This window comes from Falco naumanni, chromosome 3 (assembly GCF_017639655.2).
Source record: "Falco naumanni isolate bFalNau1 chromosome 3, bFalNau1.pat, whole genome shotgun sequence".
NCBI lineage: Eukaryota > Metazoa > Chordata > Aves > Falconiformes > Falconidae > Falco > Falco naumanni.
Genome location: NC_054056.1, coordinates 36,161,838 through 36,178,693, shown reverse-complemented (window position 1 = coordinate 36,178,693; position 16,856 = coordinate 36,161,838). Strand labels below are relative to the sequence as shown.

The 16,856-nt window shown below is 44.7% G+C and overlaps 1 protein-coding gene across 5 annotated transcripts in view; it reads right to left on the bottom strand.

Moving 5' to 3' along the window:
- Positions 1–16,856, bottom strand: part of ADGRB1 (adhesion G protein-coupled receptor B1) — a 294,498-nt gene that overhangs the window by 56,834 nt on the left and 220,808 nt on the right. For all 5 annotated transcript variants that reach the window (XM_040588096.1, XM_040588098.1, XM_040588097.1 and 2 more), the window contains exons 19-21: positions 12,929–13,032; positions 5,139–5,241; positions 900–1,050 (exon numbers count right to left, since the gene is read on the bottom strand). In XM_040588096.1, coding sequence (XP_040444030.1) covers positions 900–1,050; positions 5,139–5,241; positions 12,929–13,032 — 358 coding nt within the window. The remainder of the gene's footprint in view (positions 1–899; positions 1,051–5,138; positions 5,242–12,928; positions 13,033–16,856) is intronic.

Here is a 16,856-nt window from a genome sequence, read left to right as displayed (position 1 = left end):
TGTGTTCGTGTATAAACATATGCATGAGCACACACAGGCGCATCCAGCCTGTGCTTTGCATGTATGTGGCTATGCTCCTGCTACACACAAACAGCGGATTTCAATAACACAATTTATTTTCTATCATAAGCAAGAGCTAGGAGAGAAAACTTAAAGGGATCCAGGTGCTGGAACGAGGATGGCTCTTGATGTGCCAGAATAAATCACATCAGGGCACCTCGTAAGCATCGGAAATACCTTGCCTGGGGAGAAATGCTAGACTTCAGTAGTAAAACGAGACACTAATACAGCTCAGACACACAACGGTTTCTCTCTCCCTTTCTCTTTTTTGCCTGCTCGTTTTTAAGCAACTTTTTGTTCAGTTGCTCTTTTCAAATGCACGCTTGTTACTGCTTTGAAAGCCCAGGTTATGGGTTTGTGTTTGTTTTCTACTACAGAATGCATCATTTAAGGCTAATAAATTAAACATACGGAAGAGGCAGAGGGAGAGAAATTAGTTACAAGCATCTGTACCAGTCTTATAGTTTATTTGTCTACAAAAAGCCCTGCTGCCATGGAGATGGGATTTCAAAGCTTGCTTCACTCCAGGTTGCACGTGGAAGGAGACAGTGAGAGAGAGAAAAGGAGAAAGCAAGAAAGAGACCCAAATCCAGCAGAAACTACCCTCAGCATACCCTTTGAAAACTCAACCCCTCCGCAACTCATCTATTTGGTGTGACCCTTGGGTACGCTGGGTGGCAAGCAGGTCTTTGCAGCTCTTGCTGATGCTGTTTTTAAACATCTCAGCCTTTCCTGACACCCCTGAAAGGGTTCCCAGCACCCTCTGCCAAGCCTTCTGCAGGGCATCAGTTCCTCTTGTAGCCCAGACCCTCTCTGCTCCACAGACCCAAGATCCTCACCCCATCCGAGACACAAGAAGCGCTTGCGGATGATGCGGTTCCGTAATCGGCCCGTCACGGCCATGTAGGACTGCCAAGCCTCGGTCAGCACCCAGCAGAAAGAGGAGAGGAAGAAGAAGTGCAAGAAAGCTGCCACCAGCGTGCATATCACCTGGAGAGAGGAGGAAAGGAGGACATGTGAGAAGAGCAGCAGGCAGAGAGAGCAGCGCTTAGGAGAGCAGAAGGTGCAGGGAGGTGCTTCCAAACCAGGCTCTGGAAGGCAAGGTCATGGAGATCAGGACACAAAGAGACGTTTTAGAAGGCAGCCTCCCCCACCAGCTTCAACCCAGCAAAAGACCAAAATTTCAGTACTACACGGAAATCAGCTGCTTTCAAGCATGAGCTCTAAGATTTTTGCTGAAGTCTGAGCCTGCATCCCATCCCGGTGCTTTCTTGGCTTCAGCAAGGCATATTCATTTTCATAATGATCAAAACCATTGCCATGATCCTTTTGAGGAGGACGAAGCAGTTAATAAGCCGTGCACTAATCTCAGCTCAAAAGATTTGCAAAATACCATGTCATTGGCAGCCAAGCCATAGAAATGAAATCAGAGAGGGGCAATTTAGACAGTGTCCTGCCAGGGAAGGATCACTGAACGAAAGAGTTAAGCCATGAGAACTGGGTGAAATCACGGCTGCCAGGGGCTGGTAAGGACTGCAAACATGAGTAGTGCAAGTTGCCCAAGAGCATATAACTGCTAGCAGACAGGGGGAAAACAAACAAACAAACAAACAAAAAAAAACCAACAAAAAAAAAAAAAAAAAAAAAAAAAAAAAACCACCACAAAAAACCCCACCTAAAACCCCCAAAGAAACTACATTGGAAGGAATTTCATAATGGCGATCTCTACTACTCGGTAGGGAAATGTCTCAAGGGAAACGTAGGGAGCTTAAGCCATTTAAAATTAAACTGGGGAAAGTACTAGCAAATGCATTATGAAGAACAATCCTGTAGTGCCAGGGAGATGGACTGGAAAGCTGACAAGCTCGTCTTTGTTTTTAACTCAGCAAGGCCAAATCTTTCACTGGTGCAAATTGGTGCCGCTCTGTTTAACTCTGCCAGTTTTCCACCATCTGTGAGCTGGAAACTGTGAATCAATGTACTCAAGAAGAAAATGATGGAAAGAAACTTCAGTGGCTCCCAAGGAGAAGGGAGAGCAAATAGACTTTAAAAGTGACTCTGGAGAAAAAAAAAAAAAAATGGCTTAAGGCATTCAGGGCAGGGGGAGGTTTATAATAAAGCATTTCTCTGCTTTGAGTTATATCAGGAAATATGGACTTTGGGTTTACGGTCAATGAACCTTCCTCTTTTTTCATCCACCAGCATCTTTTAACACAGAGCTCTCATGCATGGAGTGTCTTTTTTCACGATTTTATCGGGTTGCTCTCGATTCATACACTGGCACAAACTGGCGTTATCAGAGGTTGTGAATAAAAGTAAGACTGTGTGTTCTTTGAGACAGGAACTGTCTTTTTGTTCCACATTTGTATTTGACACCAAAACCCTTTGCATTCTGCCTATAAACAGATTCTGAATGGCAGTTCAGTACAAATGACACAGCTCAATATGATAATTTCAAGTAATTTTCACATTTTAAAAGAATCCTAAAAAGGTAGTTGTTATTCATCAGCTTACATACATACATAAAACAGTTAAAAACACAGGATGCTTTCTGGAATATATTTTAAGAAACTGTTATTTTAGAAAAAACAACATTTTTTTTATTTTTTTTAACATCAGATACAAAACTATTTGTTTTACCACTTTGGTTTTGTTCTGCACAAACACAGTTCTGCCCAGTGTGCCAGCAGTTTTTTCTGCACAAACACGGTTCTGCCCAGTGTGCCAGCAGTTTGTAAAGGGGAGAGAAAACCTTTGCTTTCCGATTTTACACCAGAGATACATTTTCTGGGTATTTTTTTCTCAATCAGGTAGTTTTGATAGAATGGGAAGGAAGAAGAGAGGAGGGGAGCACAAAAGAAATATGCACACCTTAGCTGGGCCAGGATAAACCCATTGTCTGAACTGAAACCAGGCTGTGAACTTGGCGAGCTGATGGGCAAGCATGTATTTGCTTCTTCTACTCCTGCTGCAGGGTTTTTTTCCTTCCTTGTAACGAAAAATAATCACCTCCATGAAGGCCTAAGCACAGGGATATGATGTCCCAAGCTGCTGCAGAAAGATCTAGCAGAGTCTGTCAGTCTGTCAAGGCCATTAGCCCTTGTTTTCCTTTAAGAGGAAAAATCTGTTTCCTTGCAGCATGTAGCCATGCCTTTGAGACATGGACAGTTCATGCAACATTAATTTCTTTTGTATCACATTATTGCTGACACTAATTTTTTAGCCTTTTCCCATGCCTTTCATCTTCAAAAAGCTTAGCAAATCCAGGCGTGGAATCTTGCCTTTGAGGTTACATGGATGGAAATCAAGGGAGAATTTGGCATTTCCAGGGAAACTAATACTGTAGAAAGTCTCCCAAGTAACTGCTATTATAAATCAATCATCACCAACACTTTAAGATGCTCCATTATCAATAATTGAATGTGAATAAAATCCTAATTTACACTTCTTCGTCTCTTCTCTGTATAGTTTTCTTTCTCTGTTCCCTGCCAGAGACTGTTTACTAGATGGCTAAGCGGAAATCCAAGAATAACCTTTCTATTTATGGTGTTTCATGCATATGTATGTGCAAAGAGCTAATCTGCCTCACGCAATCGAAGCCCGGAGCTTTGAATCCCTGCTAACAGCTCTGACAGTCAACACCCAGAGTAATGTGAGAAAAAGCACGAGGGAGAACCTGAGCTCACAACTGTGCCCTGAAAGGGGTGGGAGAGGGTGAAGACATCCACCTCCTGTCCTGGGGTGAAAAAGAATAACCAAAGAGGTGGTCCAGGCATGGTATGCCATATTGTGCATACCTCAGTATTTCTTTCTATGGAAAGAAGTTCCTAGCCCACACTTGGAGTTGCAGACGATGCACCCAGGGAAAGCAAGAACTTATCTCACACCTTCTCCACCTCTTGCCAATGATGTTGGCCATGAAAGGCAGCTCTGCTTCACGAACTTAATTTCTGAAAGGCACTTGTTTAATAGCAGCAGGGCTGGCTGGCTGCATGTCTCCACACTTCTTTTCACACGCATGACTCAACAGCTGTAGAGCTTTTGCTAAAACAACCTACCCCTAACAGCCCTCCACAGAAATGAGTGTTAGTGATTCAGTAAACCCTGGGGCTTCTCTGCAGAAATGCTTCCAAAAGTGACAGCATGCTCTGGCTGCCAAAGTAAAGGCTTGAAAAAACTGGCCATTCACTGGTTATTATTAACTAAAACCTAAATTTTTGCTTCTGATTGAGATTGTGGCAGCAGGAGTAGTGGAGGATGCTTCTTGCCTCAGTTTTCTGCTTAGCAGAGTTAGGATAGTTGAAGCACTTGTGGGGACGGGAAAAGGTACGACTGGAAAATACTAACAATGAGCAGTGATTTGTCATGCCAGCCGCCAACAGGGAAACTAAAAGTACACTAGCTGGAGAAAAGTCATACAGGCAACATGTGCCTCTCCAGCTGGGTCTGTAATGGGGGAAGGCATGTACGTGAAACCAGGGCACTTGGCTTGAAAATCCCCGTTATGTCTTGCCTTTACTGCTCGAGTCACACTGTGATCCACAGCGAGTCCCTCGCGGTCCCCAGCTCTGCAGCGTGCACAGCACGTCTGGCAATGCTTCCTAACCCAAATAAAGGTGGTTTTTGTGGCTGTGTTCATTAACATCTGCCAAGCGCTTTAAGCTCCGAGTATAAAAGTTGCTGGAGAAATAAATGTAAAGCTGAGATATTGTGTTGTTTGGTTGTTGTTGTTGGGTTTTTTTAAAGCCTTTTCTCAATCTGTCTTTCTTTGTAATTTTTGGAAAATAAAATGGTTAAAGCCTTGCAAATAACCATGTTTCTTTAGTGTGCCGTGTGCCAGCTACTCTAGGCAGATACTCAAAAATATCACATTGGTTTTAATCAAAGCCCTGAGGATGCTGACAAATTATCAAAGAAAGAGTGAGAGAGAAAATAGAAATCTGCCATTTAGTTGTGTCTTTGACATGTCGCTAATTAACAGATGGAGGAAAAATGAGGAAGAGCTGCCTGAACGGATCATTTCAGTGATAAACCAGGGGAAAAGCAAACAAATAAACAAAGCCCAACTGATCTCTTACCTTATTCCGGGTCTGGGTCTGTCCGATCAGGATGAGAGCGTTGGAGGAGATGATGGATAGGCAGAAGTTGATAAGAATGACAGAGCGCTCTGAGCGAATATACCTGCAGCAAGAGAAGAGGGGGAGGGAGATCCACCCTGTCACAACGTACATTAAGTTACCTCTGCAAAGCATCAACCGGGTGCAGGTTGCACTGGGCCAGGCTCTACAGAAGGCCATGGTAAGAGATGGCCCATTTCCTGCAGATCTTGTATGTTAAACAGACAAGAACAGGGGGGAAAGGGAGGGGGAGAGCTCAGGTGCAGTGCTCAGCCCACAGATCTCTCCATCCTCCCCCATCAATGCTGGAGTTATGAGCATAAGTCAACAAACAAGGGGCCAGTCTGGTCCCTAGTCTGAGCCTCTCCTAAAACAGTAGAGTGCTTCAAGTCTTCTTCAGCTCTGCTTACTTGAAAGGGGACTTGAAAAGGAGCTTACAAGAAAACAGACAGGCAACACATGGAAAAAATCCCAAATAAGAAGAGCCACAGGCATGCTGGTGATGAAAGCAGATTACGAATGCATGCACCTTCACAACAAAGTGTGTGTGATTCAGCATTCCCCTTTGTTTAACCTAACAACCCATCCTGAAGTGAGAAGTATTTGTGGCTTCCCCCCTCCCCACCCCAGATGGAGAGGTTTAGCACTTCCCAAAACTAGGCCAAATAAGTAACTGCAGCTGTGGGTCTGGGACATTAGGGATCCAGGTTAGGAAGCTGTTGCCTTCAGCACCTTGCATGAGCAAGCTATTTGTCATTTCTGATTTGCAATACGCAGCACAGCACCAACCTGCTGCTGAGGTATGTGCCCAACAATTAACTCAAACCACAGGCTGCAGAGGGAAATTTCTTTGAAGGTGCTTTTATCTACCTAATAAAATTCAAGGGGAATTGCAATAGTGCAAGCCCTCAGGGACTGACTCAGGACCTGACCATACCAACACTCATACACGTGAATAATCTGAGTGATTCGTCAAGTGCCCTGCCTGAATGCCAGATGAGTGAAGAGTAGACGCTGATGCTTACAGAAATTAGAAACAGATCTATTAATCAAGCAGCTCATCCTTGGAGGCTAATGCAGGATTATTTCCTATATTCCAGCACATCAACTATTTATATTAGGAATGTAATTTCATTAACCGATTTTAGCAAGAGCAAGTTGGTCGTGCTTTGGCTGCAGAGTTTTGAGTTTCTGACTATGTAAGCAGGACGAGTTTACTGCACGTGTCTGTTCTGCCAAGGGTAAATCTGTGCTTCAGACCTGCTGAAGGCTGCAAAACTTTGATTTTAACTTCCCTCTGAGTTTTACCTTCAGACAAACATTAATATTGAGGATATGCCTTCCTGATTACAGAAAAGTCACTGACGCAAACTAGCCTGAACTTAAACCGTGTTGAAAATCTGGTTTATAGCTAGTTCTCCCTGAAACTCACCCAACCCCAGAAAGGAGTACAAAACGTAGGCTTCTAGTTCAGCTAGAAACCAGGATTACTGCCTGCAAAATAAGACTCTGGTTCCTTTCATGGCCAATCTGATCCCAAATTTCCCCATTTCATTGGGCTTAATACAATGCTGTGCATCACCTGGATCCTATTCCATTTGTGGCTGAGGGTACCAAGCCATCAATCTACGCTTTGATTGTAAAGCAATCAAAAATCAAAAATTGTAAAGCAATTTGAAGTAAAACATTGTCTCCAGTCAGCAGCTTCTAGGGGATAGAAAGGGAGATCCGGACTCTGTCCTGGTGGGAATGAGATTTAATAAATCTGTGTAGCAACACTATGATCCAATCGGCATTAGTGTGCACTTTGAAAGTCTCCTTTGGTCAAAAAAGGTAAGAAATGAGTTGACCATAAGTATAGACTGCATGTGAATGTAAGGGAAGATAATACAGCTGTCTTCAGATTTTTTCCCCCACTTAAACAAGCCTCTCCTTTCTCCGTGCTTCCTTTCATGCACTGCGAGTCCATCCTGTTCCCCAGATCCCTGAACCTCCAAATTACAAGATGTGGGTTCAGAACATGTAGAGTCACATCATCAGAATAATTTAGGTTGGGGAAACCCCTCTCAAGTTCCCAGTCCAATCCTCTGCCCCCAAAAAGGGCTACTTTCAAAGCCAGATCAGGTTTCTCAGGGTCTTGTCCAATCGAGTTTTGAAAATCACCAAGAACAGAAATGCCACCATCTTTCTTGGATGACTTGTAACAGCGCTCAACTGATCTCACGGTGAAGAATTGTTTTTCTTAGTAACCAGCTGGATTTTTTTCCTGCTGCAGCTGGTGCCTCTAGACCTTTTGCTGTATACCTCTGCAAATTGCTTGACTTTTCCGTAACTCCTCTTTAACAGCCTTCTCTTCTCCAAGCTAACCAAGCCTTGTTCCCTTTGCCTCCTTTTACATTATGCTCTCCAGCTCCCTAAGCATCCGCTGGACTTATTCCAACGTGCTGACATCTCTGGTGTTGGGGAAGTCCAGTATTTGGCACACTTGCCAAGAGTGTCAAGCAGAGAGCAATAATCAATTCACTTGACATGTTGGCTATACTCTTTGGCTGTATAGCCCAATATAATGTTGGCCATCATTGCTACATGGCTGCACTGCTCATTTATTTCTGAATTGTTGCCTACTAGGACCTGCAGAGCCTCCCCTGTGGAGGCATGAGGAAGCCAGTCAGTCCCCAGCCCATCCTGCACCACACTGTTATTCTGTCCCAGGTGCAGGACTGTGCATTTATCTTTGTTGCACCGTTTCTCCAGCCCATAACTCTAGGTTTTTGAGGTCCTTCTGAATGGCAGTGCTGTTCTCCAGCATATCAGTCACTCCTCCCAACCTGGCATCACCCACGAACCTACTGAAGGTGCAATCTGCCCCATTATCCAGGTTATTAAAGAAGACATTAAACAATATTGGCCATAGTATCAACCCCTGTCAGATGCAGCTAGTAACCAGCTCCTGATTAGGCTTCAAACCTTTGACCATTACCCTTTAAGCCTGTACAAACTCTACCCAGTAAGCCACCTTAGAAGCTACCGATCCAGTGCACAGTTCCCTGGTCTGGACACAAAGATGGTATGGGAGACTGTTTTAAAGCCTTGGTAATGTCAAAACATATACCTGCTTCTCTCCACTGTCCAGACAACCACTCACCCCACCACAAAAGGGAAAGAGGTCAGTCAGGCACAATCTGCCCTCAATAAATCTGCGCTGCCTATTCCCAATTGCTTTCTTGTCCATCATTTTACCTGGAAGTAACCTTTATAACTACTTGCCTCTTAATGTTACCAGGGGCTGTTGACCAGGCTCACCAGCCAGTTGTTCCCTGGACCCTCCTCTTGCCCTTTTTAAAGCAAGATGTAACATTTGCCTTCTTCCAGCCATCAGGAACCTTCCCCAGATGATACTGGCTCCACAGTAAAACCAGCCAGCTCCCTCAACATCGCTTGATGCATGCCATTTGGTCCTGTGGACTTATAAAAGTCCTTCTTACTTAAATGGTCTTCCGTGCTCTCTTCCTTGCAGTGGGCAGTATTTTCTTCCCCAGATTCTGCCACTAGTTACTGGAACTGGGGTGCGAGGGAGCAAACCTTGCCAGCAGAACAGAGTGATGAAGGCACTGAGTATCTTAACCTTTTCTACTCCCTTCTCCATTAGGTTACTTGCCCCATTCAACACTGGGCCACCACTTCCCTGAGCAATCTTTTGGTGCTGGTGTACCGACAGAAATCCTTCTTAATACTTTCCACATCCCTTACCAGTTTCAAATGCAGCTGAGGTCTGACCTTCCTATTGTATCCTGCATTCATGGGCAATGCTTCTATAGTCCTCCTTGTTAGTCTGACCTGGTTATCAAACATTTCCTTGTTATGTTTCAGCTCAGCCAGAAGTTCCCCATTATGCTAAGATGGCCTCCTCCCATGCTTGCTTTTTTCTTCCATTTCCTCTTCTCCAACTCAGGATGTTCCACAGAAAGAAATCACCATTACTATCTAGACCCTCTGGCCAAAAAAAGTCAGAAACTCATATCAGAGAGGAAAAAAACACAGAACTTGATGGGTTTTGCCAGTGGAGACATCTCCAGCAAAGGTAGAGCTGCTCGAGGGGTCTTACTACCCCTTGGCTGATACATGAACTCTGCCTAGTTATCAAAACATGCTGTACTCAGCCACCAAAGCAGGGGAAGTCTCACTACAAATTTAGGGAACTTCTGCTCTGGCCTGGGTCCTGCAGGATGTGGGGAAGCCCTGTGCAAACCAAGACAGATGGAGAAGGTGGGGAAAACCCTGCAGCCTGTCTGGCTGTCTCCATTACACTCCCTCCCTCTCCGCAAACACTGAGTCACTCTTGCTTTCTCACTGTGCGTACAGACATCCTTCTCAGCGCACTCACTTACTCATTCCTGCTACCTCCCACCAAGGCCACCTAGTGCCCCAGCATCTCTGGCAAAGGCAGAGCTCCTGGGTTTAAAGCGTTAAAAGCCCCTTGAGAGCTCACTGACAACCACTAAATCAATCCTCAGGCTTTGATGGGCAGGGAGTGAGAAAAGCTCACGCTGATATCTTTCAGTGATACAGCATTCACCCAGCCACGGCCAGTGAGAAAGGTCTGCCGTGCCCCACGTGCTGATGGGCTGGTGGAAGAGCTATTCAATAGCAAGCATCGATCTCCATGCTACGGAAAGGTCACTGACTGAAGAGGCTGTTGAACCGCAGTGAGTTCAGGGATGGAAAACACTCCTGAAACACCACCGTGTCAAGGAGCTACTTGAAAGGAGTGGTGCAAACCCAAGCTTAGAGAAACACAGTACTAAGTCACTTCACCTGTTCTGGCCCTTGAACAGTTCTCTTTCTGCCCAGTTTTTCAGTTTTCAAGAGGGAAGATCTTTTTCTTTCAGTTCCCCCTCTTTTTCCACATGGACAGCAGGGCACGTAGCCCACACACAGATCGTATCTCCAGCTGTAACCCAGGACAGCCACTGGCGAGATGTAACAAGGTCACTCCACTTCTATGGCCCACTGTGTCACTGACCTCTCTGTTGAGACTGCTAATAAGGCCAGAGATGCACCATCTGCAGCAGAGTTTTTGCAGCCATCTGTCTACTGGGAACTGGAGTGAGTCCACCAACAGGCCACCAACAGCCGTCAAACAGAGACAACGTCCAGTTTTCAATGAGACTGTGCCAAGTTGGCTGTGCCTGAAATGATCGCTTGCATCAAAAAGCTCATGTCGTTCACGCCGATGGCTGAGTAGGTACCACTAAGAAGCAACCATTATTTGGCGGTTTTGAATGGGAAGCGGAGGGTAAATTAATTTCATCCCTGATATGCAGCCCAAAGCTGGGATCACCTCCCTTTTACTCTGCCCCCTTTTCTTTACCATCTTCTTTTCCCTCTTTCTCCCCCACCCTTTCTTTCTGCTTCCCATGTATAAAGAAACCCTAACTGGGCAAAATTCTGGGAAAGTTTCCAAATTGTCAGCCTCAGTGAGCTTATTCATCAGAAGTGTTTCATACTCAAGCTGGGTCTATGTATGCATGCTCCAGATGCCTTTGTCCAGAGGTCTGAATGAGAAATTTCCCAGCCAAAGCTCCCCAAAACAGCTGAGCTCTGGCAAGTGCTCTCCACAGAAGACCAGGCAGTTAGGGTATGAGGAGTTTCTCCCTGCATGGTGAAAAACAACCACTTTGTTACTGCTGTATTTTAGCAACAGCAGCTGGAATAATACTGCTGATCCCACTTCTAAGCATTCCTCCAGCGGTTCTCTATCAGACTATATAACATCTAGGGCAAAACAAAGCAGGAGCCAGGAGATAATGTTGACTTGAGTATGATGTTCCTGAGCCCATTAACAGGACAGCACATTCATGTCCAGCAGCTATGCCTAAAATAAAAAGGACACACAGAGTGCTCAGGGCTTAGCCACAGGAATGCTGTGAAGTTCAGAAAACATGAAAACATGATCTACAGAGAAGAAATGAAACAAACTCAGCGCACCAAAGAGAAATTCTAGAGATCACTTGATCATGCTTTACAAATATTTACACAAAGAGACTTAGGATAGAGCCCTTTAACCAAGATATAGCTGGTCTCAGGATCACTTGGAAATGCATGTCCATCCTTGGCTAGCTCACAAATGCCCACTCAAGCCTCCCATATACATGTCCCCCATTCATGCTGATCATTTTGGGCATAGCCCTAACGCAAAGGCTGGCATGAGAAATTAAAAAGAGCGTATTTTAAACAGGGCAGGCAATTAACTTTACTGTCCTCAATAACAGTAAATATTGAGGGGCACACTCCTGGAAGAAAATACATCCTGTTATTCCAAATGACTCTGGCATGCTCCAAACTGATTCAACCTCACATATGAACTAAGGTTTCAGATCCTGAACTTGTTTCTGACAGGAAAGAGAGGGTGAGGCTCGAACACTTGCTCTTTACTCTTCTAGCCTAACTTTCCACTTGATCCTGACACCAGTGACACCAGTAAGTCACCTACCAGCGCTGCCCAGTGCTGCCCAGCCTGAGGAAAAGCAGGAGAGGACAAGGACTTGAGCACATCCAATGATACCCCAGGCACGGAAAAACCTGAGTTCTAGATAAATGTTATTATGATCAGTCTTCAGCTTGTAGCACTTGCCATAATTAACTAGCCACTATGCACTGTCACAGTATCAACAAAAAAAGATGCATTTTTGCTCATTTTTTACTGTTCTGTTTTTTCCTCTATCACAGGGTAGAAAAAGTTATCTCAATTCACAGCTCTGAACTGAGTTTACCCTTTCCTTCATACTATGAATCACTTGACAAAACAAGAGCTTCAGACTGATCCCTTCTCCCAAAAGGGTCACCAGTCATATCCAAACCATATACTCTCTGTATCTGCTCCATTTCAATTTCACAGTCATTCACCTGGTTCTGATTTTCTTTGTTTTATTTAGCTTAGAGTCATGAAGCTCTCAGCATGTTTGCCATGGGTTTAGGAAAGGCACGGGTCTCGTATTTTAAGTTCACTTTGTTCAATGCAGTATAGGGGGAGAATCCTTTGCGCACCGCGGCTCCTCCAGCTTCTACAGTCCACCAAAATGTATGTAACAGGGACACGGGCCAATGTGGGCCTTTTTTCAATAAAACTTCGCCAAAAAATCACTTTAGCCTCTATAAATGATACAATTTAAGATTACACCTGACCTGCTTATAGGCGTACAGGAGCTCTCTGCAATGGGATGTACTGAGGAATCCCATATGCATCTGAAGCTAAAGGCACAACATAACTAAGAGGTTGGACAGTTATTTAGACCATGTGGTTTATCGTCCTTAAGCTCCTGAGAAGTGCTGTCAGTTCTTCAGGCCAGATGTTTTCATAACAGGTCGTGGATGTTTTGATGTTATCAAAGATCCAAACAGGAATAACTTGCAGCACACTGCCTGCAGGCAGTGTGCATCCACGTCTCCGTGAACAAGGTTTCCTGAGGTATATGAAGGCATCTAAAACAGCACATGGCTTTTGAAAATGGTACAATGTGACTACATGGGGTCATGGCATTGATTTCACTGTACTAATTTCTCTGGCACTAAAAGGAAAGAACAATGCCAGCAATGCCACCATGATGACTTTTTGCAGGACCCATTCATTACCAAACGGTTCTTCCTCAGGCACCAGACACCCAAAACCAGAGAGTAAAACCTCCAGGATCCATGTAGATCAAGAGACAGTTACTTTCCCCAACAAGAAGAGAAGAGAATGAAAGCCATACCTCCAAACAGAGACATAAATGATAATCAACAGCAAAAGTGTCAGCGAAGATACTCCACAGCCTACAATTAATGTGACAGAAGGGACCAGCACCTTTTCCATGTTCTGAAAGAGAGAAAGTGAGACATTAAAAAAAAAAAAGAAAAAAAAAAAAAAAGATGCTCAGCAAACACTACCAGCTCAATTTCATGGTAAGAACTTTCCTGCTAATGTCTGTCAACTCACCTGACCTTCACATCGCACTGCACATACAAATAGAGAGAAAAGAAGACCAGGATCTTTTTCTCATTGACCCAGACCTGATTCTGCTCTCACACACACCAGTGTTAAGTCGAGGTAACAACTCTGATATCCATGGTGAAGCAGGTGTGTAAAAGGTGTGGATTGCAAGAGGAGGATCAGGCCCTTCATATCTGCTGTGAAACTTTGAAGATAATTAACGAGGCAATAGGAGAAGGCAGTGCCTACACTAGAATAATTGCAAATGAGCTCTTCTGGTAATGGTGGTGATGAAGGTTGGAGGATGAAAAGAAGGTGAAAATCTTCTACCAACTACAAACATCCATCTGGAAAAGGAGAAGGTGAAGCAAGCAAAGAAAAACCAAAATGTATATCCTTCCTAGTGACACAGCATCTAGTCATACCACCCACCACTTCACTACTCTTACGCTACTACACAAGGCATTTTTTCAAATGCAGGGCTCCTTGCTGGAAAATCTGGTGTGGAATGGTTCTCCTCTCCTGTCTGACACAAAAGATTTGCTGATCTTGCAACATAAAGAACAAACAGACATGCCACAGCCTCTCCTGATCTAGTTCTCTGCATCACTGGGACTAGCTGGGTAACTACCCAATATCTGCCAGACTACTGCCACTAAATTCCTCCTTCCTCAGCTTAGAGGGAGGATCTGGACCCTACTTGGTTTCCTTTGTTGCAGGCTTTTTTTCTGGCATTTTTCGCATTTCCACATCAGAGATCTCTGCTGGCATGAAGGCAGAGAAGCAGAGACCCACCACGCAGCAGACACACAAGAACCCTCTATTTAGACTGATTAGGCAGTACGCAGAGGTGTGGGAGCACAGTCAAGGTTGCCATTACATTGGCACAGTACCAACACCTATCATTACGGCCATGGAGATGAGATGGTTTCTGACATAGCAAGGGCTTAGCATAGGAAAACAAACAAACAAACAAACAAAAAAAAAAAGGCAAGCAATTACACATGAACTTGGGAATGGAACAGGCAGCCCTCTAAGGACTTGCCTACACCGTTTTGTTGGCAGGCATGAGGCTGCTCAACCTGAACCTCCAATCAGTGGGACACCAAGAAGCTGAGGCTACTGCAGCTCTGTTCCAGGCTACTGAGTCTTCTGCAAAGCAAAATATATTAGGCAAGGCTCAGTGCTATGCTTATATGGAGTCTGGCCACCTCAACACATGGGCAAAGAAGGATGTGTCCATTGACTCAAGGCCCACAGTCAGTACGTGTTTACTCCACAGAGCCCACCACAAAGAAGACACAAACAACTCGATAGGTTCGCTGAGCTGAATTTTCCCTGAAGTCTGAAGGGCTTGGGAAGATCTTCCTTACTTGCATATGCTGACCAAGGGCACCTCTGACATTTTGAATCTCATCGGGGGGAATTAATGAAGAACAAAACTTTCACCATACTGCTGCAGTGAATCCCATGGGAGCTATTGGGAAGGCTGGTCCAAGAGCTTAAGGGTTCTGAGACAAAATTTAGTGACACATTCAATGGCACGACTGCCCAACTGGCATACATACCCAAAGGAGTACAGGTTGATTGAGGGATCTTTACTGGATGCAGACCAGCTACAGACTGGAAGCCAAACTGCACTGCAGTGTGGTGCTACCTTTCTGCAACATTCCCTCTTTACAGATAGTATTAGCCCTCACACAAGCCTTCCTTGAGTTTGCTCTGTGAAACAGGAGGCTTAGGACTCTCCAAAACTGCACCACGGATATGTACAAAGGGTTTGGATGCTGATCCTCATGCAACTTGCTGAAATTATGGGGCTGGATTTCCAACAATATCTTATTCCTTTTAACTGCCAGCATTTGTGTACAAACTGCAAGAATAACAAGGTGCTGAGCTTCACCGATTCATCAAGCAGGTCCTGCATCTCCCTCCACCTAGAGCTTCCCAAAATGCTCATGGAAAATGTTTCAGCTCACACGTGGATTTTTCCTCAAAACCTATGGATACTTGGATCACTGCAATTCTTAACATCAACTCATATGACTGTATTCCCATCCTGAGAACTTGCTCCTGACAAATATTTGTGGAAGCAAGAAACAGATTTTTGGGAACCAGGTAAACATAAAGACATTTCAATGAAAATATCAACATTTTCATGTCATCCATCAAACAAAATTGAAATCGGACATATTCCAGACACTGTGCCTGCTCCTTAAAATTGAAATGTGGAAGGGACTTTTCTGGGAACAAAACCCTCTGATTTAGTCAGGTACTGGGGTAGGGTGTGGAAGAGAAAAGATGCCATCTCCACTATGAAGCAATGGCGTCTCCCTTTGACACTTTGTTTCCTCCCCTGAAGAACCCAGGCAGGCAACAGCCCTGTCCCACCTCAGAGATGCATGGTTATGATAGATGTACTGTGAAGCACAAGCTACTCAGACATGGATTACTCCTTGCTTGCTCACTCCAAGCTCACTCCCAACCTTTTCTCTCTCCCTGCTCCTCCCTTACGGCAATATGTGTTCACATCGCACAAATGGTGGCCTGGGATGAGCATCAGTTGTGACATTTGATTTAAGTAGGTCTTATTTCACTGACTTTTCATGGGTAACTGGATAAAAGTGGGGGAGGAGCTCCATTAAAGAAAAAAAAAAAAAAGCAAAAAAAAAAAAAGCCCAACATATAACTCATTCCTAAACCACCCGAGAGTAAAGAAATGGAGTTTGGATTTGAAAGAGACAAGCAGACTACGTTCCTTTATCTCCAACACATTAACCCTAACACCCCTCATGCTCTTTGACATCCCTCCATCCCCAAGAACCTCAGGTTCTTTCACTCCCTTCCCTATCCCCTTTGCCACACCACCCATAACCCTTTCCTAGGCCCTCCATAAGCAAAGAGGTTGCATGTACCGGACCATTCCTACGTCAGATGTTTGCTCATTGGAAGGTATTACACAAATGATGACCAGCCAGGTGGAAGTCAGACTTGTGGGTAACAGCTGCTGTCTGTCTGCAGCCCTTGTCAAAGAAAAGACCCTGGTCTGCACCTCCTTTATCCTTCAGCCAAACTTTCACAAGACCCATGCCCACCAGAAAGACTTTTGCTGAAGAGGTGCAATGAAGCTGATTCCTCCTCCCCACAGAGAAGGGATGACTGGTCCAGCCCTGATGGGATTTCTGTTAGCATCATAAGGGTGGATAACCATAAAAAACAGTGGTGCAATAACAACGGGAGCTCAGTCCTTTGGGAATAATAAATCCTAAAGTCTTAGGCCCATGTAGCTTAGGATACTGCTTTCTTATTTCATTATTAAGGTTTCTCTATCCTCCCCATCTGCCTTTTCCCCTCCTCCACTTCTTCCCTTTGGCAAACAAAGCATCATTTGTTTTATCTCTTCTGATTAATTAACCCCCCTGACAGAAGGTGGCTGGATGCTGTAGGATCTGAACCTTGCAAGGGAAATTTCCTTGGAGGAGAACAAGGGGGAAAAGCAAGGCTGTTTTTAAAACTAGTAATGCTACCAACAGAAAACCAGCAGGGCATGCTCAAGGTAAGACAGAAAGCAGTCCTGTGGGAGTTTCCCAGCACCACAGCTGAGGAGCAAACTGGCTGTCTGCAAAGACAGGCAAGGAACAGGGTCTCTACCTTCTTGGACTTGAGGTGGTCCCAGATAGCCTGTCCCTTACTGCCTCCCCATGTCTGCT